At 41.8% G+C, this 24084-nt stretch overlaps 2 protein-coding genes across 3 annotated transcripts in view; both read right to left on the minus strand.

Annotated features, from left to right (window-relative positions):
* Positions 1–19569, minus strand: part of LOC125506840 (serine protease HTRA3-like) — a 29579-nt gene extending 10010 nt beyond the window's left edge. Inside the window, exons 1-6 of the mRNA XM_048671547.1 lie at positions 19395–19569; positions 19144–19290; positions 18891–19045; positions 18144–18431; positions 17885–18015; positions 16778–16895 (exon numbers count right to left, since the gene is read on the minus strand). Coding sequence (XP_048527504.1) covers positions 16778–16895; positions 17885–18015; positions 18144–18431; positions 18891–19045; positions 19144–19290; positions 19395–19569 — 1014 coding nt within the window. The remainder of the gene's footprint in view (positions 1–16777; positions 16896–17884; positions 18016–18143; positions 18432–18890; positions 19046–19143; positions 19291–19394) is intronic.
* On the minus strand, positions 2078–4196 carry LOC125506841. Of its 2 annotated transcripts, none has more exons than XM_048671549.1 (2): positions 3852–4196; positions 2078–3143 (listed from the first exon to the last, which is right to left on the minus strand). In XM_048671549.1, the coding sequence occupies exon 2, from the start codon at positions 3140–3142 to the stop codon at positions 2336–2338; it is 807 nt and encodes a 268-aa protein (XP_048527506.1). In that variant the 5' UTR covers position 3143; positions 3852–4196; the 3' UTR covers positions 2078–2335. The 2 variants fall into 2 exon arrangements, with proteins under 2 accessions (XP_048527506.1, XP_048527505.1); XM_048671548.1 differs by having other exon boundaries at positions 3887–4195.
* Positions 19570–24084: the final 4515 nt, after the last annotated feature.

Consider the following 24084-nt stretch of genomic DNA (forward strand, 5'->3'; position numbering starts at 1 on the left):
AGCTCTCTGTTAATTGGGACCTCAGTTCCATCGGTCCTTGTATCATGGGGAGTTCGTGGAATGCCAAGTCCTCATTGCCCATTTCCCGCTACTCTCAATGACTTCAGATCAAATAGTTTGGCCTCACTCAGTGTCTGACAAGTTCGGTGAATTCACTTTACTCTAGGCTTATTCTAGGCAAGTTTACCATCAAGTTACATTTCCCTCATCATCTTTCTGATGTTCTTTCCGAATGAACAACACCTATACTCCGGGTCAGATTTTTTTTTTTTTGGCTCACTGAGTTTTGTTGCTAACCTGGCGTCGCTGCATGGTACCAATGCTGCCATGTAAAAGCTACTCCCTCCATTTTGTTTTAAATGTCTAAAACGTCTTACAAAAGTGGACAAAAATTCAGAAGGTTATCTCCCGCCAGCACAAGGCGAACGCTCTCCTGCCGAAGGCAGAACGAGCTCCTGGCCTCCATGGAGCTCGTCCGGGACCGGCCATCACGATTCACACGCTTGCAGACTGATACCGTGGCCGATCTGGCAGGAACATCTGCAACACCATCAGGGGCGGGGCGCGGACCCCCAATGCAGCGTCTTTCTGCACCCAGGGCAAGAACATGACAACATGACGGCTGCAACTGAAGGGCTGGAAAACATCCAACTTGGCGATGATCACTCAGATCGGGAGAGATTCAACGCTTGCGTGGAGCTGCTCAAAACGTTGGTAGTCCAGCAGAACGCAGTCAGCCAATCCAGAAGCAAGGTGTTGCCCACTCACGACTTGCAGGCGAGAGGACCACGAAAAAAAATACTGCAAAAATAATCAATCCACTTGAACATGCATGTTAGTAGCTGAGATTTCTTTATTCAGGAGAAGGTAAAAGAAAAACCTAGGATTGAAAACTTAATTAGCGAATACTGAACAATAACTGAGAAGAATGAAACTATGAACAATGATAAATAAGCAAGCTGTCTAGAGAAACAGAATTAAACCTTAACTGTGACTAACAGATGACTTTGGATGACCTGGGACTTAACAATGATGCTTATGATAACCCGGAAAATAAAAAATGACAACACATGCTCTGATCTCAAAATTATATGAATGAAAAAGCTTCTGAACACTTGGCTAGCACCTTCTCTCAAAAGCCTGAACAGTGATGTCTGAATATAGAACACTGCAGATACCAAAGCAGAAATCCCATCTGAGCTTCTGAACCACACAAACAGTTTGGCTAAATCCCAGAGGAAAACATTGCGACGACTTAATAAAGCAATGCTACATAACCAGCTAACATATACTGCTCACGAAAAATGGAAAAGAGATTGGTTACATAAATCCCATCTGAACGTCTCAACCATGCATGTACAAAACAGTGAGACACTAAATGAGTTCACGAAAGGAGTTACAAAAAATGATGCACCTACGCTGAAATTTATAGACAGGTAAGGTATATAGGACCTGTACACCTCACTCAATAAATGAAAAAAACTTTTGTGTCCGTGCATAACTGCAGTGAAGACCATGCCTGAAGCAACATAGCAGTGCGCGAATCTAGCTATACGACAGATGAATGATGATCACAAAAATTGCTGCACGACGGATAATATAGCAAAAACGGCACAAGAATCAAAAGTTCTACGAACTGTGCTAGCAGCTACCCGCATTTTCGATCATGTCTCTGAACCAAACACTCTTGGCTAACCTCACATTCAGACTCTGAACCAAACTCTTGGCTAACCTCACATTCAGAAAACAGCACAGCCCCCACTAGATGGGCATGTAAACGTAGACCAAACCAGAAGAAGAATGAAAACACTCTAATAGCAATCAGGTAGGAGCGGCCAACATTCCCAATCCTGATTCTGAACCCAAACTAGCTGTACAAAGTACAAACTAATCTAATACCAAACTAGCTCTGAAAGTACAGAAAATGGGACTAATATACAGCTGAGGCATCTCGAGAAAAAGAAGCACAGCCCCCTGCTGGTGAAACATAGATCGTACACTTACCAAACACACAACATATCTGAAAAAAGAAGAGAAAACGCATGGATGAGGGAGGAATAAACATCACATAAGCATATCTGAAGAACACATGCCTGCGGTTTCGTCATACTGTACTTCCGAGACTTACACTTACCATTGGCAATTATGGATGCTACATACTACTAACAGTTTTTTGTTTGCCACTAGCACAGGCGACCCAACCGCCAAACCAAGGCAAGAGGAGACATAAATTAATGTCTTAACATACGGAATGAGTGTTACTAACAGAGAATTACTACATGCCAAGATAAATAGAGCCTAAATTCTATTTTGGTCGACGATTTGCAGCTTTAACTCATGCGCCATGAGCTGCTTGGACCCATCCATGCAGATGTGACCCCGCCACGAAGATCGAGCGGGTCCGACTCAGTCTCCCTTGCAGAATACCAATGACCTCGCCGTTTGAGTTGAACAGTGGCGCCCCGGACGAGCTCTCAGCAGTTCTCATGTCGACTTCCAATACATTCATGTTGTACCCCAAAGGATCGGGCATGTCAATCCCCCTTGAAGAAACAGTTGTACCTATAGAGACCATTCTAGGCATATTGGACGGCCAAGACACCATCATGCACTGCCTATGATTTATTGGAGTTTTGGCAGAGATCTCAAGGGTAGGGTGTGCTTGGGCGCATACGCCATCGTCTGAGTAATTCTTGAGGCTGCTGTTCTCAACACTCAGAACAATTGTATCTTCACCTGAATCAACCCCAGCTACTGTTGCAGTGCCGTACTTCCTGACAGCATTAACCAACCTAGCTTCCTGAATAGTTTCTTCCTGGTGATCACATAAGACAGTAATGTCCATCATATCCAGTGTCTCTCGTGTCAAAGGTCGAGACGCATTGAAGAGATGGCTCAAACCGTGTGCACTTGTCATGATTAGCAGTCCGGTTGGTCTAGAATAGTAGGCAAAACCAGTAGAAGAATGCCCATTCCTGACCTTGTCGTACCGCGATTCTTTATCTTTTACTGTCTTGACCTCATCAGCCAGGATTTTGAGTTCTTCGAGCTGGTCTTGTTTCGGAGCAAACTGGATGGAAAAGATTGAACCTTTGACCCGATCAAACACCTGTGTCCAGTCAACGTCCTCTTCCGCCATCATGCTGCAGGGAAAAGAGTCGATTTGGGATCAATGGGTGATGAATAACCAGCGAATACTGGAAAGCAGGAGGGAATTGGGGGAAAGTACAAGGTGGAGGCAGTGATGGACCTAGGAACTTATTTTTCACTAGATTCATTGTCGAAAATACTCTTTTAACAGAAGAAAAAAAAACATCATATGACATTTGTGAATGTTTAAGAACATCGAAAGGCAGTGCAACAAACATTACTAAATACTCAGTCCATTTGGCTGTGCTCATATGCATGCAGTCTGTTCATTGGCTGTGAGCTTTTGAGTTGTAGTTTCACTCTGATGCAAACAAATTTATATTTACACAAGCAGAAGTGATGCGAACATAACTACTGTACTATGCATTCGTCTCTTCTTCTTCATCAAATTGATCCAATCATTCACTGGATCCATTGATGCTAAAATGATATGAACTCTAGTACTCTACCATCAGTACAATCAAGCAAATATGCATGCAGTCTGTTCATTGGCTTGGCTGTGAACTTTTGAGTTGTAGTTTCACTCTGATGCAAACAAAATTATGTTTACACAAGCAGAAGTGATGCGAACATAACTACTCTGCATCCGTCTCTTCTTCTTCATCAAATTGATCCAATCATTCATTGGATCCATTGATGCAAAAATGATATGAACTCTAGTGCTCTACCATCAGTACAATCAAGCAAATAGCAAGCAGTACATGGAGGGGGTAGGCACGGGACAGCAGTAACTCAACCACGAGGCCGAGGCCACGGCCGGCACTGGGAGCGGGGAGGGTCGGAGGAGACGAGGGCGTCGACCGTCGGTACCGGAGGCGCGGGCGAGAGGAGCTCCTCCTGAGCGGCAGTGCGACCGTCTGGTCCGGCTCGGCGGGTCGGCGGGTCGCGGCGGTTGCTTCGGGCCTCCGGCCACCGGCGGTCAGCGCCGAACTACCGATGAGAAGGAGCGGCGGCGGCAGACTGGGTAAGCGCCGAGCGGCGGCGCGTCCTGGTGACTGGTGACTAGGTCGCGTCGCTGTGGGCTGTGGGCTCAGATGTGATTTTTTTTCTTAGGAACCGGCTCGCTCACATGTGATGTGACAGCAGAATATCAGTTCGGCCTCGGCTCAATTCAGTTTGGGCTGACATATTGCGCGCACTCTAGCCTTATATGCGCCTAAGAAACTGAACTAGCACATCATCTTATCTTGAGATAAACGAAGTCGCGATAGACGCTTCCATAGTCTGTCGCCGGGAACATCTCCTCCCACTGAACACACATTCTGGAAGGCCTAAAATAAGGGACCTCCTATCTGCCGCTCTTTACGGCAAATTGCCGGCCGCACGCACAGGCGGATATTCGACTCGGACGGCCCTAGCTAGCGACTGTAGCTCTGTAGAACTCAAAAAAAGTCACGTTCTGTAGGGATCAAATGCAGGAGGTCCAGTTCCAAATGACCTGCTATTACCACTTGAGCTAGCAAGCTTATCTGAATATTGAGCTGTGCGAAACAATTAGGAACCAAAACCATCACAGATCTGAGTTTTTTCTTAAATTTCAAACGCAGACATTCGTTTGAACAAAAAGGGGAATGTCCTATGAAATTTTTGAACAAACTCGTAAAAAACTCAAACACTTTTGAAAACCGGGAACAGTTTTTGAACATAATGAACGCCATTTGGAACCTCTGGGAAAAAAATTAAAACGCGAACATTTTTTCAAAAGGGAACATTTTCTAAAGTAACAAAAACTTTTGGAAAACATGAGCATTTTTTGAAACGCCGCAAACAAAATTTTAAAAAACAAACATTTTTAAAATTCCAAACAAAATTTGGACACACAAACATTTTTAAACACTCTGGAACAAAATTTGAAAATACGAACAATTTTGAAATATGCAAACAATTATTGAAATGGGAACATTTTTTGAACTCTGGAATAAAATTTTTTAACATGAATTTTTTGAAATTTGTGAAGAATTTTAAAACAAGAACATTTTTTGAATCTTCCAAACAAAATTTGGAAACATGAACATCCTTTAAAATTAGCAAACAAGTTTTTTTAAAGAAAATATTTATGTAAATCCCCAATTTTTTCCAAAAAAGTTTTGAAATTCTGAATAAAAGCATAAAGAAAAGAAAAGGAACAAAAAATAAAAGAAGAAAAGAAAAAGAAACAGAAAAAAGTAAAAAGATAAAACAAATAATAAAAAACCATTAGTAAGGAAAAAACGAGTAAAATCGGTTCAGGAACTTTCTGGAATGTTCACAAAACCGGAAAAACCAAGTTGAAACCTTCCAGTATGTTCCCAAAACCGGATACGGTGCTCGTTAGCTTCTAAGATGGTCTGACCCAGTTCAATCGCTAGCTTGATCGGGTCTATGCGGATCGACTACTCGATGCAAAGTTCGTCAAATAGGAAAAACATTCAAAAAAATGCAAGTAGCGGTGTCAAATTTAGGACTTGAACTCTGGTGGGCTGAAGACACTATCCTCCTAATCATCCAACCATGAGTCACTATAGGTGTGCCACGACACACCAGGCACACCTCTAGGTCCGCCAATGGGTGGAGGAGGACGTATCCAAGGACGCCGGTGGGAGTCACCGGTCGGTGGGTCGCAGGATCAAGTTTACCATTTCGTTGCCGACAACATGTGGGTCGATTATAGAGTTCCGTCGCCGGTCATGGCTCGATTAATGGGTCGCGGGATCAGCTCCGAGGTCTCGTCGCCAACCGTTGTGTCGGGGCCTGGGATTTCATCGCCAGATCAATCTAGTTCAGGATTTTGTCGAACGTGTCGGTGGTGAAGTACTTTTTTAGGGAGCTCCTGTGTCCTGTCGGGGTTGGCTATGGGCGTTGCTGTGTGCCGTCTACTACGAGCCATATCATGGCTCACATGCAGTGGCGCACGTATTGGGCTGGCCCAATGGCCACCACTCACCAGTTGGCTTTTTTGTTTTATTTCTTCTTTCATTTTTATTCATGTTTTTGTTTTTGTTTTTTTGCTTTATTTTTTCACTTTGTTTATAGTATAAAAAAATTAACATACAATTTTTACAAATGTTAATCTTGCATTTCAAAATGTTAAATGTGTACACAAAAATATTTTTGATGCACATGAAAATGTATAAATGTGAAACAAAAAAGTAGAATGTGCTAATCATGTGTACGAAAAATGTCTATATATTCTAAAAAATGCTCATTTAATTGACAAAAATGATTCATATGTGCGAAAAAAAATGCTAATCTTACATTTGAAAATGTTAAATGTGTATCAAAAATGTATTTGATGCACACAAAAAATGTATAAATGTGAAACAAAACAAGTGGAACATGTTAGTCATGTTTACGAAAAATATTAATCATGTGTGTGGAAAATGTTATACATTGTAAAAAAATGTTCATGCAATTCGAAAACATGAATCATGTGTGCAAAAAAAAGTTATTCATGTGTATGATTTTTTTTAAATGCACAAGGAAAATGTACAGAAGTGAAACAAAAAAGTGGATCATGTTAATCATTTGTTCGACAAATGTTAGTTATGTGTGAGAGAATTGTTTATACATTGTAAAAAATGTTTATTTAAATAAAAAAATCTTAATCATGTTCACAAGTTTTAAAAAATGTCTATACAATGTTAATCTTTTGCACAGTTCAGAAAAAATGTACAACTGTATTTGGAAAAATATTATCGTGTATTTGAAAAGGTGTTTAAAAAGGTACATTTGAAAAACAATGTATTTACACAATCTACTTAATGTATTTGAAAAATGTCCAACATCTATCACCAAAATGTTTCATGTGTGCTCTAAAAATGCACATTGTATGCCTAGAAAAAGAAGACGTGAGTGCAGAAAAAAAATAAATAAAAACCAGAAAGAAACATATATTTTAAAAACTCTTTAACATATATTTGAAAATTTTCCAACATGTATCAGAAAAATGTTTCATGTGTGCTCGAAAAATATACATTGTGTACCAAGAAAAAGTAGACATGGGGCCAAAAAAACCCCACAAAAACATATATTTTAAAAATTCGTTATCATGTATTTGGGAAAAAAATTAGCATGCATAAAAAATGTTTCAGGTGTATAATAAAGAGCGTACAACGTGTATGAAAAAAAGTAGACATCAGAGCAAAAAATATAAAAATGTTAATCGTTTATTTTGAAAAATATTAAACATTCAGAAAAAATGTTTCCTATGTATACAAAAAATATCCGCATATGACAACGTAGATATCAGAACTTCTAATATAAAATATGTTAATCATTTATTTATAAATGTTAAAACATGCATAATTGTTTTTGATATATACAAAAAAGTACATTGTGTGGGGAAAAGGTAGATATATGTTGAAAAACCAAAAAAAATCGAAGAAAATTAAGAACCAAATGAAAATCAGACAAAACCAACAAATACTAGAAAAGAGAAACAAAACCAAAGAAAAGAAAAAAAATGAAAAATCCCATGAAGACCTAGAAAAACATGAAGAAAAAAGAAAAAGAAAAGGCAAAAGGCAAAACAAAAAAGCAGTAGAAAACTGAAGAAACCAAGAAAAAACAAATAATGACAGTAGAAAAAAAAGAAATTCACAAAAGTTTTAAAAACTATTCTCGTTTTTTTCCAAAAAAATGTTCATGTTTCCAAATAGTGATCTAAGAAAATATTCAGATTTAGAAAGTGCTACTTTGAAAACAAATTAAATTTTGATGTGTTTCTAAAAAAATGATTGAAAAACTAAGTAAAGACCAAAAAAGTTGGAAACTAGAATGAAAAAAAGCATTCCCTTCAATATGTTGTTCGAGAACCTATCGAGCGCCAATGGGCCGGCTGAGTCTCGATGCCCCTGTGTGTTACCCTCTTATTTGACGCATGTGGGAATAACTTTTTTTCTCTAGCATGTTATTTCCTTCACGTTTCGGTGTCAGTGTCCGTCAATGTCCCTTGGGAGCACCTATTCCATGTTGACAGGATGAAATTGTTATGTGGTCCCTTGAAGCCCTTGCTCGCTCAACTCGGCTTCGTGCTCCCTCATTCGCTTAGGTTTTTCCCCTTCAATCCTGTGCTAGCTCAGAAAAAATGGCTATCATTTATTTATTTGAAAAAGATTGTTAAATCAAAAAATGTTCATAGATTTAAAAAATGTTGCACATTAACAAAACCATAATTGTTAAAAAATATTCGTGAACTTACAAAATATGAGTGGATCTCAAACAATGTTCGTGAATTAGAAAAAGCTTCACAAATTAGAAAATATTCATAGAGTTGAAAAATGTGCATGATCTTTCAATAAATTTGTAAATTTAAAAAGTGTTCTTTACTTTCAATAAATCTTCAAGATATTTATTAAATGTTCATGAATGAAACTGTGAAAAAAGGAAGGAAATAAACAAACAATTGGTAAATTCATCAAGCAAGGAGATGGCTCCACACAACGAAGTGAAGTAGAGCACTCCATCCATTTTGAGCGAGCATAGTTACTTAGTTGATTTGAAGTTTTGTTCTTAGCCTAGTGAAACTTCTGTTTGTCATGCTTCAAACAGTGTTTCTGTTGTATGTTGCTTAAAAGTGTGTATAAGTTGTGAATGGTGCTGGCAGAACTATATATATGCAGAACTATAGTGATGGGCTTCATAATAATAATCATGTGTGGTGTCAATTTTGTGTGTATCAGGAAACACAACACCGACCTGCTATAGTTAACAACAGCGACAGGTTAATGACCATTCATTGGACGGCTGATGAATGACAAGTATATGGTATCTATGGCAGCCTCTTTGATAAGTAAGAGCGTTAAACCCAAAGAGGAGCAAAAGGAATTAACAAGATTTTTTTTAGCAAGGTTTCACTACAAAAGTTATAAAAGTAATTCGATAGGATGTTCGATAGTAAGATAATTCATAAGACGGTAAACAATAACAAGAACAATAAAGTGCAGCTAGTGGCCCACATATGCTAAGGACAAGTGGATGTGTTTCTTATAGTGATTAAAACGCTCTTGAGGACACACAAAAATTTCGCCAAGTCACTTTCACCAAATTCCATTGAGTTACCTTCTGTTGTTTTGATAAGTGTTGTGCGGGTAGACATGCACTAAGGTACTACCCTTATTTGGACAAATAACTACTTATGATTGTATTCTCCATGTAAGTATTCACAAATACAAGAGAAATAATTAAGATAAATCTATCATAGCATTAACTTTAGGATCAAATCAGCCCCTTGTGCAATAATTCTTAAATTGGGGTTTAGGTTTCTATCAATCTCGCGACCAATCATCTACAAACTAATCCCACAATGTCTTCCCCTAGTCCCAATTAATGCTGGTGCTTCAAATAGTGTTTCTGTTGTATGTTGCTTAAAAGTGTGTATATATTCTGGATGGTGTTGGCAGAACTATATGTATGTAAAACTCTCTCAATTGGTATTCTTTTTACCATTAGGTGTCCAATAGTGATGTGCTTCATGACAATAATTGTTGAACATGTGCTTCATACGTAAATGTTGAACATGTCGCCTTTTAGTGGGCTAACAGTCAGTGCCATACAACATCGCGGGTCGAATCGCCGTCCTATAAAACTTGCCTTTTAGATTACGTGGCATTCTCTCTTGTCAGAGAGAATGCCATGTCGCCACTTCATCCATCCGACTTTGATTAAATGGTTCACATCCTCATCGATACCCCCATCCTTCTACAACATTGACCCCAAATACCTAAAGGTGTCCTTCCGAGGCACCACTTTCCCATCAAGGCTAACTTCCTCCTCCTCGTGCCTAGTTGTACTGAAACCACACCTCATGTACTCGGTTTTAATTCTAGTAAGTCTGAAACCTTTCAACTCCAGGGTTTGTCTCCATAGCTCTAACTTCCTATTAACCACCATCCAACTATCATCGACTAGCATCACATCATCCGTAAAGAGCATACACAATGGAATATCTCCTTGTATATCTCTAGTGATCTCATCCATCACCAAAGTAAAAAAGATAAGGGATCAAAGCTAACCCTAGTGCCATCCTATTTTCATCAGAAAGTCATTAGTGTCGCCATCATTTGTTCGAACACTAAACGATATTCAAAACATTAAACGATATCCAACATCACATGATTACTAGCAACAAGACTTCTCCCATGTCCTCAAGAACTACTAAATCTACTCACGGAACATCATATGGATCATGATCAGTGGGTAACTGGGTATGAATAGATGGTAAACAATTTGAACATAACAGTCTTTCATCGATAAAACACCTAAGCATCAACTACAAGATGTAATCAACACAAAAAAGTACTCTCAGCAACCGATTTGAGGTTATGATACATAGATTGAATAGATGGATGAACTAGGGTTGATGATGAAGATGGTGATGGTGAAGATTGAAAGGACATGGATATCACCCAGAGGGGGGGGTGTGTGAATAGGTGTTATAAAATAATTATGGTTTAGACTTGAATAAATGCGGAATAAACCTAATGTTTAATTTACCAACCATAAAACCTAAACACACTAGGCTCAACCATGTGCACCAACAACTTATGCTAAGCAAGATAAAAAAACTAAGTGATAGCAAGATATATAACTTCAAGCACGAAGGTTGTCACAAAGTAAGTGCATAAGTAAATGACTCGCTAAGAGATAACTGAGGCATGCAGAGACGATGATGTATCTCGAAGTTCACACCATTGCGGATGCTAATCTTTATTGGAGTGTTGTGGAGGCACAATGCTGTGGGGCCACTGTATTATCCTCACACCCTCGCACAATGCAAGGTGTCGTGACTGCACTAAGGGACCCTTCAGGGTGGTCACCGAACCCGTACAATTGGCGACCCTTGGGGGCATTCATCGAACCTGTACAAATTGGTCGGGGCAATATCCACAACTTAATTGGAGACCCTGAAGCTTGCCCGTAGCTTTACACCACATTGATTGAGCTTCGTGACTCCACCAACCGTCTAGAGCACCCAAGAACCAAAGAGGCACAAGCTCTAGGGTGCCCAAACACCCAAGAGTAATAAGCTTCTCAACTTAATTCACTTCCACGTATCACCGTGGAGAAACTCGAACTGATGCAACTAATGCAAAGCCAAGAACACACGAAGTGCTCAAATCCCTCACTCTCAAATCGCACCAAAACAACGAAAATTATGGAGGAATATGAGAGGAAGAACAAGAAGAACAAAAAAGAACTCCAGGATCTAGATCCTTAAGGTTCCCCTCACTAAGAGGAGAGACGAGTTGGTGGAGAATGTAGAAATTGATCTCCTCTCACTTTTTCCTCATGGGGGGAATAATGATAAAGCAAGCTCCAAGAGGTCAACAGTAATGGGAGAAAACTTGGTTAAGAATGTCAGGGTCAATGGGGAAGAAGACTCACCTTATATAGCCAGAAGGAGAATCCAACCGTTATGTTTTGGAAAAGCTCAAGCGGTACAACCGCTAAAGAAAACAGTACAACCGCTAATTATTGATGGGTAACAGAACTCCCCATGGTAATACGCGCAGCACAACAACGGAAGTACCGCACAAACAGTACTTCCGCTTAAGGGAACAATACTACCGCTAATTATTGGTGGGTAATAGTACTCCTCACGGTAGGCCGTGGGGCCCACCTGTCAGGTGGTGGACACGTGGCAATTTTCTATTCGTTTGCTTTGCCGAGCATTGCTCTAGCATGTACTCGGGGTAGGCCATGGGTCGCCTGTCGGTGGTGGACACATGGTAGTTTACTATTCGTTTAATTTCCCGAGCATGGCTCTCGGCAAATTCTGGGCTCGGCTTAGGCCGTGGGTCCGGCCCGTCAAGTGACGGACACGTGGTGGCATCGTGCTTATTGTTGTCTCCTGAGAGGCATTCCTTTGCTCTCGGCAATGCTGCGCCACGCGGCAACAACCGTCTCCGTCTGTTGTCCGTGAATTAGCTTTATATTGCCGAGACGCACTGTTTGCCGAGTGTCTAACGTTTGGTTCTTGGCAAAATCATGTTTGTCTGAGAGGTGTACATCGGGTACACTTTGCCGAGTTTATTTGGCCCTTTGCCAACAATATTAAATGATACTCACAAGGGGTTAGAGACTGCTGTATTCAGATGCATCTGTGATTGTTAACATAAGGAGTGTACGAGACATTGATATGGCAACTTCATGAAAAAGTTCCGTGAGGCTTCAGCTCTTCAGGACTTCTTGCTTCGATCAGAAGCTCTTCAGGGCATGTATAATAAGCTTAAAGTGGTTTACAAATTGTGGAGTCTGGCCAATGCTAAGAGCATCTCTGGCCAATGCGCGGGGGGGTTGGACGGCCCGGGCGCATCCTCGTCGTCGCTATCAAGGACGACCACGCCGCCCTCCTCGCGTCCGCGGCGCTGAGCGACGATCTCCTCGAAGGCCTGACGCTGGCACTCCATCTACTCACGGACGTAGTCCGCCTTCGCCCACTTGAGGGCGGTCTCGTCGGCGGCGGCCATGGCCTCGTGCATCTTCTTCACGGGGAGCAAACCCAGCTTGGTCTTCGGTCGGATGAGGCAGTAGGAAGAAGGAGAGGGGCGGCCTCCCTCGCTGATGACAAGGGCGCCGCCGCGAGTGCGGCGCCCAGTGACGTCTCTTGTGGCTTCGGCTTGACGAGGCGAAGCGCCGGCGAGCCGGCGGACAGAGAGCCAGAGCCCAAAGACGATGTTGTCCCTGTCTCCATTCGCCGCGGCGGCGAGAGGAGGGGGGCGCCGGGTACTCCAAGCGCGGCGTGTTGTCAGCCTCGATGTGCTCGAGGACGGCCTCGAGGGTGCGGCCTGGAACGCCCCACCATCGGCGCCTCCCCTCGAAGTTGTGGCAGCCGCGGGCTCGGCACCGTTGGTGAGGGCGATCTGCTCCTCGTGGCGCCGCTCGAAGTACGCCGTCCACAGCGCGTTGCTATCGGAGACGTACCACGGTTGGTTCCGCTGCGACGCCTATCGTTGGCGTATGCTACAACCGTGTATCGAAGAAGTTACAACCACGTGTACCAGAGCTGCAACCGTTTGGTGATGCTACGACCGTGTAAGCCGGACCTGCAACCGGCGACGCCCGTCGCCACCGAGGCTGCAAGCACGAGCACAAGGAGTTGCAAACGGGTGGCGCTGCATGCTTGGTCCGGCCACAGTGTGACTGGAGTGGTACGACCATGGATGTTTTGCTTGCTATGACACGGCAGGTCTGTGCTGGAACAAGTACGGCCGTGTACTGCCACCATGGCCGCAAAATGCTGGAACCATGGAGGCCAAAAGCTGGGACCTCAACATCCACGTGTTGGAACCCCACGGCCGGGGTGCTGCGACCACGGCTACCGCCACGACAGCGGCGAGCATGTGCTGTGACCACGTCGGCCGCCTGCTGGGACCTCCACACCGCGTGCTGGAACACCGTCAACTGGGGTGTTGCGGCTACGTTCTTCGGTAACGGTAACGGCGAGCACGTACTGCGACTATGGTGACCGTGTGCTGGCTGATGACGAGCAACGACGGAGCGCTACGAGATGGCGGCCGTGTGCTGGCCGGCAATGACCAACGGCAGAGCGCTACAAGATGGCTGCCGCAAAGGCCGGCCGGGGTGTCGCGAGGAGCGTGTGCACAAGGACGAGCAGTTTCGCTAATCACCGCCGGCTGGATCGAAATGGCTGTGCGCGTGGTGAAAAGGGAAAGACAGACGTAATCTGTTGTGGCCGAAAAGATCATACACATGCGGTACAACCGGCCAAATTTTGGGCGGGTCGACCGACGGCTAGTAGTGGCCTTTTTTTTGCGGGGGAGGCCTTTCTTTTTTCTGTTGAAATGCGCAGCCCTTTTTGCATGGTTAGAAAAAAATGCAGCAAACAAATTAAGGACTTAAAAAGGCTGCATAAGAGAGCTCATTATGGGTAAGTTTAATGTGAGGAGACAAAGAGGTAGGAGGCTGGAAGGCCCAATCTTGCTAAGTGTAATGAAGCAACTAAATGCATGGAGCAAAACAATCGGGATCAATACAAATGCTTGGAGAATGAGTTTGAAGCAGAGATAAGTTCATGTTATCTCAAGGGCGTGTACAAGGAGCCGGAACCCGAACAATAATTCTTATGATCTTATCTGATGTTGACGAGGACCCAACTTCAAACTAATGTGTTCTCTCATGTTGATTTGCTTTACATATCATTGCTTAGTACTGAGTACTATGTTTTATCTTATAAATCATTGCAGAGACAAATGTGCGCAAGTGGTTGAAGAACATGTAGAAGCTCGAGAACAAACTCCAAGGAGGTGGAGTAATGAACATGTTTTTAGTCACATTTTTACTGCTCACTGTAGTGTCTTTGGCTCAATAAGCATTTCGGGAAAGAAGTGCTCAAGGGGTTGTTGAGTAATCTGTAGATGATATAGAACCTATAGCTAATTACAAGAGGTATTAACCTGATTTGTACATATTTACATGTGGAAATAGATTGAAGAACCTGTAACTGTATTAGTGTATTGTTTTCCTAACTCTAGGAAGAAAACTTCTGTGAACATGACTCCTACTAAGCAAACATCTATGAAAAAGGCCACTGCCAAAGGAAATGAGAAGATAACTCCAGTGAAGAAAGCTGCAGCTAAAGCAAAGAAACATGGAGCATGCATGCTTTGGTAAAAAAAACATGGATGAACTCTGTTCTCAACAATTTACTTGCTGCACACCACCCATTTACCAAAACCATATAAAATCCCAAAATATCAACATATAGTTTATAGTGTGGTATAACATTGTAAGCATCACAAGGATGTCACATAGGAGTGTATTGCACAATGCACATAAGCTTACATATTTGAATTAAAATATAATCGATCTACAAAAAACCAGAATATACATACTTGAGAATGAAGTGATAATCTAGATAATTTGTAGATGGAACTAGTTAAAAGAGGAGACGTGTACCTCTTGCAATAACTTCTCCAAGGTCTGATACATTCGCAGTCAACTCTCTGGTACTTCGGTATTTTTTGAGTGTGTGAAAAACCCCAATCTATGGAGTTAGCATAACACATTTCTCAGTGCTAACATTTTGCTAATAACACTTTGTTACAAAGAATGGATGGCAGGGATCAAGCGAACCATCGATATAGGATAGAACTGAACTTACAGAAATACAAACTTCAGCATTATGGCCATTTTGACTGTCTGAAAGGCCTTTACATAGGCTCATCAACGTATTTTCCAACTGATAATTTCAGAAAGAAAAAACATAGAAGTCAAGAGCAAGAAGCAAACGAATATCACACAAATATAATTTATTTTCACTTTATTAACCTAACAAATACCTAATACACCCACCTCAATTGTGGTAGAAATGCATTTTCCATTCATACATTCAATAAGATCACCTTCTTGGATTCCGAGTATCTCAGCATCAGATCCTTTCGACACCTAAGGTTCAATTGCCAAATAATTAAACCATATACGCATGGGAAAAATAGCACTTTTAGGAAGGTGCACTAGTAGAAAACAGGGCTTTGGTCACAGCGCAATATACACATTAGTCCCGGTTGCATTACAAACTCGAGCGGCTAAAGGCATTAGTCCCGATTCAAATGGGCCCTTTAGTCCCGGTTCGTGTCTCAACCAGGACTAAAGGGCATCGCACCCATTAGTCCTGATTCGTATCTCAAACCAGGACTAAAGGTCTATCGTATCTCAAACCGAAACTAAAGATTAGACCTTTAGTCCCGGTTTGAGATATGAACCGGGACTAATGGGTGCGATGCCCTTTAGTCCCGGTTCGTGTCTCAAACCGGGACTAAAGGGCTCATTTCTCAAACTCTACCCCCCCCCTATATCGCCATTTCAGTTTTGAAAAAAAAAAAAAATGATAAAAATTTCAAAAAATAAAATCCCTACTACATCTACTAGTTAGAAAAATTAAAAAACTTAAATTTGGACATGCTTTGCAAAAAAGTGTTATAATAAAATCCTTTGAGATGTAGTTATATTACTACATCTACTAGTTAGGAAAATTAAAAAACTTAAATTTAGACATGTTTTGCAAAAAAGTGTTACGAAAAAGTAAAACGGCTATAACTTTTGCATACAATGTCGAAAAAAAGTATAATATATCAAAATGTTCAGCACAAAAATCCGCATTTGATTTTGACAGCCTACCACCTGTTTGCAAATTTTTAGAATCCTCAAATTCTTAAAGGAAAAAAAGATATGCTCAAATTTTAGTTTTTTTGAATTTTGGTTAAATCAGGTCAAACTATGGTCAAACTACTTATTCAAGAAGTATTAGTGTTACTAAATAATTATTCAAGAATATTAGTGTTACTAAATAATTATTTCAATTTTTTGAATTTTGGTCAAATCTGGTCAAACTATGGTCAAGCTACTTATTCAAGAAATATTAGTGTTACTAAATAATTATTGTTTTTAGAATAATAGTTTCAAACTCAAACAGTGAAACGTGTGACTTCATGCTCAAGCTAAACTCCTGAGGGTTAATAGGATTGACATCTTACTATTGTCAGGAAAAGAACAAGTGCAGACTTGGAAACAAGGGAGAATAGAACCCGAAAGTTAAGCATACTCAGGGGGCCTTTAGTACCGAATCTTTAGTCCCGGTTCCAGAACCGGGACTAATGGACCTTTTTCTACTAGTGGCGTTATATACCTCCTGAACAACAAGACCATCATCAATGTTACACATGCGCCATAACATGTCAACATGAGCAGGCTGTAGAAGCTTGACGGCCTTAAATGTCATCCCAAGATGGGGCCGAGGGATGTACCTACACCAAATCAGATACAATTTAACATATTTCGAGCAAGGTACACAGGAGTAAGTAACCTTTCAAAAATAAGCCTCTTTAGTATCCAATTTCTATCTTTTCTTTATTTGAACAAGGACTTCTATCTAACATGTTCAAAATTTTCTATCACTAACCAAATACTTTGATTCAACTAGATTTCAAAAAGGCCCAAAGGGGGTGAATCATTAATAGTAGTTAGAAAATGCTCAAAGAGGATTTTTCATGATTTTATGTAAAATTCAAACATCATATTTAAACGACATCAATTGAGTATCAAATACTATTTGTTCATGAATATCCCCTAGGTTTAACTTCAAGCCCTCCTTGAAAAAGATGGGTTCAGGGAAATCGTCCATCAAAATTAAGGGAAAAAACTAAAACAAAGGTTTCCATTTAAATTTACTCTACACTTTGGCTGTAGATAGTACTAGAGACATGCGAAGCAAACTTACAAAGTCTTATCAGTTTTACCTTATATAAATAGTTGTCATGATAGAACATTTTGTAGTCAAAGAGTGGTTCTGATTGTTTCTTTCCGTCTAGGCCCCATCGAAGATCCATAGGATTGTTGCTTAATTATTTATGAAGCAACATGTCAAAACACGCACACACGCACACACGCGCGCGCGCACACGCACACACGCACACACACACACACACACATAACGACAATGACTATATATATATTTAACATAACTTAAAGGGCGAACCGATGCTGAAAGCTCACGCACTAGTTGGGGCCTAGGGAAGGGAATTTCTCAACAGCCTTACCCTTGCATAATAATTTTGCAAGGAGGCTGGTTCAAATCCAGGACCTCCAGGCCACAAGTGGCGAGACTTATCACTGTGCCAGGCCCGCCCTTAAAAATCATAACATAACTTATGGCCATTAAATTGCATAAAAGTGACCTAACAACAATACAAAGAAACACACCGATACTGTCACAGAGCTTTCAGGGAAAACACACCGATATTTCTTCCACGAATCCAAACAATTGAGCAAGATGGAAGAAGGTATAAAAGACCCAAATCCCTCAGGGTTGTTGGCCATTCCGGCAACTTTTCCATTCAAGTCAATAACTGGCCCCCCGTTGTCATACTGCAACAATTCGTATCGACAAAACATGAGTTTACAATAACAGGAAAAATGGCATACAATAGATTGCAATATAGAACTCAAAATTGTAACAAATGTATATAATACCATTTCATGATAAGATATATTACCTCATTATCATAGTAATGGCCATCTAGAGAATGAAAGTACACATTGTGGTGCCGCTCAAACATGGTTGGATTCATATACTTTGCCCTAGCATATGTTATCCTTAGATTTAAGGAATTGTCTCTTCCGAGCTGAAAAACCTCTTCAGCAAATTTTACATCTTTTTCACGAAGAGATGGTAACTTGAATGGTTGATCCACCTTAACATTCAAGAAAGCGATATCGTAATGGGGCTGATAGTAGACCAGCTCGCCCTTTGCACTAGTGCCATTTAACAAATGAACAGTGACCTGAAAAAAGTTCCGGAACAGATTTTATAAGATTTTTGAACAATGCCTAGTAAGCAAATCGCATATGATGTTTCCAGTTTGTTATCATAGAAGGCCAATAGCACAAAAAACATGTCCACTGCACTGGTGCCGTCTAGCAAATGAACAGTGACCTAAAAAATGTTCTGGGACAGAACGTATAATTTTTCTGAACAATGCTTTGTAAGCAAAAATTGCATATGACGTTTCCATTTTGTTAAACTAGAAAAGGCCAATAGCTAGCACAAAAACATGTCCTTTGCACTGGTGCGATCTAGCAAATGAATAGTGACCTAGAAAAAAGTTGCGGAACAGATTATATAAGACTTTTGAAGAATGCTTAGCCAGCAAATCGCATATGCCGTTTCCATTTTGTTATAATAAAGGGCCAATGGCACACAAAAAAAGCATGTGAATTGCAACTAGTTAGATTTGACTCACATCAGCACGAGGGGCATACTGTTCGCCGCCTGACGAGACGTTGTCAGGAGCATCCTTTGTGCGAATGAGCCGCGCAGTTGTCAAAACAAGGCCGGTTTTGTTCCCCTCATCCCAATCGACCCAGAAGCCGGAGCAGCCTCTCAGCGGTTCACCATCTGTGTGATTGATTCAAGCACGGTCGACACATACATTAACTTGCATGATGGATCAATCAATCCAAAACAGAGAGGCTGCATTTATACATACTCCATACCAAGAGAGGATGAAACCCCTAGGAGAAATTTGGCAGCGGAGAGCACGGCCTGGCTTCCAGATTCACGGACGGAGAAGAGCTGGGCAGTGTGAAACCTGGTCGGTGGTTTGAAGTCATCGAGCGTGGGGATGTTCACAGGGCGGGGAGCTACAGGCAGGCGGCAGGAGCATAAGTAAATAACGATAAATATGGATCGAGAGTAATTAGTTACTGTGATAAATAAACTGATGAAGAAGATCGATGAGACGGACCTGATTCTTCATCGCGTCTGGCCTGTTCCATCTTCTTGGCCGCCAAGTAGTAGGAGCCAGGATAAACCCACGCGAACGGATCAGGCGTCGAGACATCTTCCTCTTCGCTCCACACAACCACCTTCTTCCTCTTCTTCTCCAAGGGACCGTCTCGTGTGCTTCCATAAGCCGCCATGGACCCGCGCACTCGTCTTCTTTCCCGGATCGCCGCGAACTGGAACTTTTATAAACGCAGCCGCGCCGCCGCCGCCGTCGCCGCTGGGGATTTATTCGTCCAGTTTTTTTTACTCTCGGGGAGGGATTTTTTTCGTCCAGTATTAGAGGCGGGCTCCCAAACCAAACCAACAATCCCTACGCTCGGCTGGACGGCTCGTTGCTGGCCGGTTAAAAAAAAACCCGACCATGTTCCTCATATTTTTTTTGAAGAAAGGCCATCATGGCTAGCTTTATTAAATCATGAAAACGTTTACATCGTCTACGAGCGTGCTGACATTGAAGTCAGAAGGCTCGTCCAACCAAGTAAGAGTAGACTTATTACAAAAGCTATAGTTAGCTAGCACATGAGCCGCTTGATTACATGAACGAATACAATGTTTAAAAAAGACCTCCCCAATTGCAGTACTTATGTCCACACATTCTGCAAATAGTGCTGCGGCTTCATCCCACCATCTTGTATGACCAAAACAAAAATTAATTACTTGAAGTGAATCTGATTCCGCTTCAATCCGATTGAAACCAAGAGAGTTGGCAAATGCCAAGCCGTCTCTCATAGCCGTCGCTTCCGTGGTAATTGCATCAGCTACAACTGGAATGAACTTACATTGCGCGGCGATAAACTTACCCCTATCATCTCTGAGGACAGCAGCTGTCGCACCACTTCCTTCATCTGCAAAGAAAGCTGCATCAACGTTTAATTTTGTATATCTTGGGTCTGGCTTGCACCATTTTGTTTCAGGCATATCATGTGATCTTGCTGTAGCGGTCTGGAAGTTTTTTGCTATAGAAAGAACCGAGATCGACCATCTCCATGAAGGTGGCACCGGTTCATTATGTGTTACTTGCCTCCGAATCCACCAAAGATACCAGCCTCCCACTGCAAGAGCTTCTTTAAAATTTATACTTGGGTGTATAAGTAAATGGATCTCCGGCAGTGAAAGTAAATGCTCAAAAATAACTGAACCGGATCTATCCACCAACAGTGAATGGTCAATGAGATCCATCATACCAAGTCTGGTCCACAGGTACCTCGCATGCACGCACTGGAACAAGAGATGTCGGATGTCCTCCGCGCCCTGGTGGCAGATAGGACAGGCGCCGTTGGAGCCAACCTGCCTATTAGTTAGGATGGCTCTTAGCGGGACGATCCCTCGTAACACTCTCCAACAGAAAATTTGAACTTTACGTGGAACGGATAATTTCCAAAGATTACTCCATACTGCCAAAGGTGTGGATCCACATGGTCTTTCCATCATATTTGCATGGGACCTATAAGTATGCATCCATTGCAAATGATAGGCTGTTTTAACAGAGAAGATGCCTGTTCTGTTTGGTTGCCATGCTACAAAATCATCAAAAGCTTGGAAGTGAACAGGGATTTGAAGTATCCTTCTCACGTCCACTGGATAAAAAATGCTTTCTAGAAGCGTATCATCCCATGTCCCGGTCACTGGATCAATTAGCTTGCAGACCTTAGTAAGAATTGATTGGCCTCTCGGTGTGATCACTTTCATGTCAGAACTCGAAGGGATCCAAGGGTCCTTCCAAATGTTTACCTCTTCACCCGTACCAATTCTCCAAATATATCCTCTTTTGAATGTATCAAGACCCTTCAGTATACTTTGCCATGTGAAGGATGACCCATTTTTTGGGGTAGCACTTAGTATACTTCCATTGGGGTAATATTTGGCCTTCAACACTTTTGCTACCAAGGAATCTGGGACAGTGATGAGTCTCCAACATTGTTTTGCCAACATAGCTAAATTAAACGAATATAGGTCGCGAAAGCCCGTACCTCCTTCACTCTTTGGGATGCACAATTTCCACCATGACATCCAATGCATTCTTTTATGCTCCTCATCATCCCCCCACCAGAACTGAGCAATACTGTTTGTAATTTCTTTACAAATCCCCTTGGGAAGACTGAAGACAGACATGGCAAAAACTGGGATAGCCTGCGCTACAGCCTTTAAGAGAATCTCTTTGCCCCCAATAGAAAGTTGTTTTTCCATCCATCCTATCAACCTTGTTTTGATTCTATCAATGAAGTGTCTGAAACAATCACTCTTATCTGCACCAACTATAGCTGGAAGCCCAAGATACTTATCTGACAATGCTTCTGTATTAATATGAAGAATTTGACTAATTTCTGGTTTAGAGACGACACTGGTATTAGGACTGAAAAATATACTTGATTTAGCCAGACTCACCATTTGTCCTGAACTTGCACATATAGGTATCCAGTACTTGCTGTAAGGAAGTTGCATTTAACACATCTGCTCTCATGAGAATTAGAGAATCATCAGCAAATAAAAGGTGTGATACTGACGGTGCATTTCTGCACACTCTAATTCCATCCATGCCACCAACTTCTTCTTCATATTGCAACATACTAGACATCCCTTATGCACAAAGAAGGAACAAGTATGGGGAGAGGGGATCCCCTTGTCGAATCCCCCTAGTAGGGGTGAACATATTTGTTTCTTGAGAATTAAATCTTACTTTGTATCTAACAGAGGATACACAAGCCATAATCATATCAATCCATAGGGCATGGAACCCTAGCTTTTCCATCATGCTTCTTAAGAAAATCCACTCAACACGGTCATAAGCCTTGTGCATGTCCAGTTTCACTGCACACAGACCTGTTCGCCCTGCTCTTGTGTTTTTTATTTTATGGATACACTCATAGGAAATAAGGACATTATCAGTAATTAACCGTCCAGGAACAAAAGCACTCTGAGTAGGAGAAATAATATCAGGCAAAATTCCTTTCAACCTAGCAGCGAGCATCTTTGATATTATCTTATATAAGACATTACAAAGACTGATAGGTCTGTACTGTGTGATTAATTCGGGTGAATCCACTTTGGGTATTAGAATTATGGACGTATCATTCCATTATGCTGGAATTTGCCTTGAATTTATTGCAAACAAAACCTCTTGAGAAATCTCATCACCCAAAATATGCCAAAACTTTTTGAAGAAAATGGCATGAAGCCCATCAGGCCCAGGTGCTTTAAGATCACCTATACCGAAAACCGCCTTCCGCACATCCTCGTGGGTATAGGGGGCCAAAAGCATATCATTCATTTGTTCAGTCACCTTAGTTTGGACTTTATTTGTAATAGAAGGATCCACATGTTGCACCTCTGAAGTAAATAAGCTATGAAAATAACTCTGTACATGTGGGTTAAGAGCAGTCGTACCTTCTATCACATTACCATCTCCATCTTTCAGTTTTTTAATAAAATTCCTCTTTCTCCTCGCAGAAGCATAGGCTTGGAAAAATCCCGTATTACGGTCTCCATTTTTTAGCCACCCCGCTCGGGAGCGCTGCATATAATAAATTTCCTCAAGTTCCAGCAAATACTCAATCAGTTCCGACAACTCTTTCCTCTTCTCTTCACTTTCATCATTGATGGGTCCAGTCATAATTTGCTCAAGCTCTTTCTGTGCCTTCTGTAGCCTTTTCTTAGGCTTCTTGAGCACCCTTTGATCCCAATCATGAAATATATTATGCATGCGGTTTAATTTCTCATGGACGGTGGTTAAACCCGGGGCAGCACCCGCCGAGACCCACGCCTCCTGTACCACATCCGAGAAAGATTGTTCTCTTAACCAACGTGCCTCAAACCGTTTAGTGTGTCCGCCATTGTCTCCTATCTGGGTATAATACTCCGTATCCACACATAAGGGTCTATGGTCGGAGTGGTTATAATTCAAGTTCTGCAAAACTGCATGTGGATATAGCATCGACCATGCATCATTTATCAGCCCACGATCTAGTCTCTCTCTAATCCGGCCTCGCTGCCACGTGAACCGATCTCCTACAAACCCCATGTCCCTGAGTTCGCAGTCATCAATAGCAGACTGAAACGCATGCATGTATTGCTGCGGTCGAGGGTTGCCCCCATCTTTCTCATTAAGGAATTGTATCTCATTCAAATCTCCCACCAGGAGCCATGGTAGATTAGTGTTCTGATGCAACCGCCACATTCTATCCCAAGTCTTGTACTTGTGTTCCCATCGGAACTCACCATACATACCGGTGAGTCTCCATTCATTGTTATTCTCATCCTCCACTCTCACGTCTATGAACATGGGGTCAAGCTCCAACCTATGAACCTTAATTTCTTTCTTCCACAATAACAACAAGCCACCTTTCCTTCCATCCCCAGCACATACTAACTTTCGATCCATCTTTAATCGCCTTCTCAAGCACTCAGCCGGATAGTTGTCTAAGTGTGTCTCCGACAAAAACATCATATCTGGGTTGCATCCTCGCTGGACGTCCAACAAAGCACGAACCGCCGGGGCATTCCCCAGTCCGTTACAATTCCAACTCAAAACCTTCATTGCTTCTTCCCGCACGATCAATCCTTACACAAAAACCTACAGCAACAAAGATAACCACAGCCCCTCACAACTTCAACGCATAGTATGAGATTGATTGGAACTCAACTTGTCCTTG

The sequence above is a fragment of the Triticum urartu genome, chromosome 5, assembly GCF_003073215.2.
Source record: "Triticum urartu cultivar G1812 chromosome 5, Tu2.1, whole genome shotgun sequence".
Classification (NCBI taxonomy): domain Eukaryota; kingdom Viridiplantae; phylum Streptophyta; class Magnoliopsida; order Poales; family Poaceae; genus Triticum; species Triticum urartu.

Coding starts and splice junctions, on each gene's coding strand:
- LOC125506841 (XM_048671549.1), bottom strand. CDS start 3,142: ATGATGGCGGAAGAGGACGTTGACTGGACACAGGTGTTTGATCGGGTC.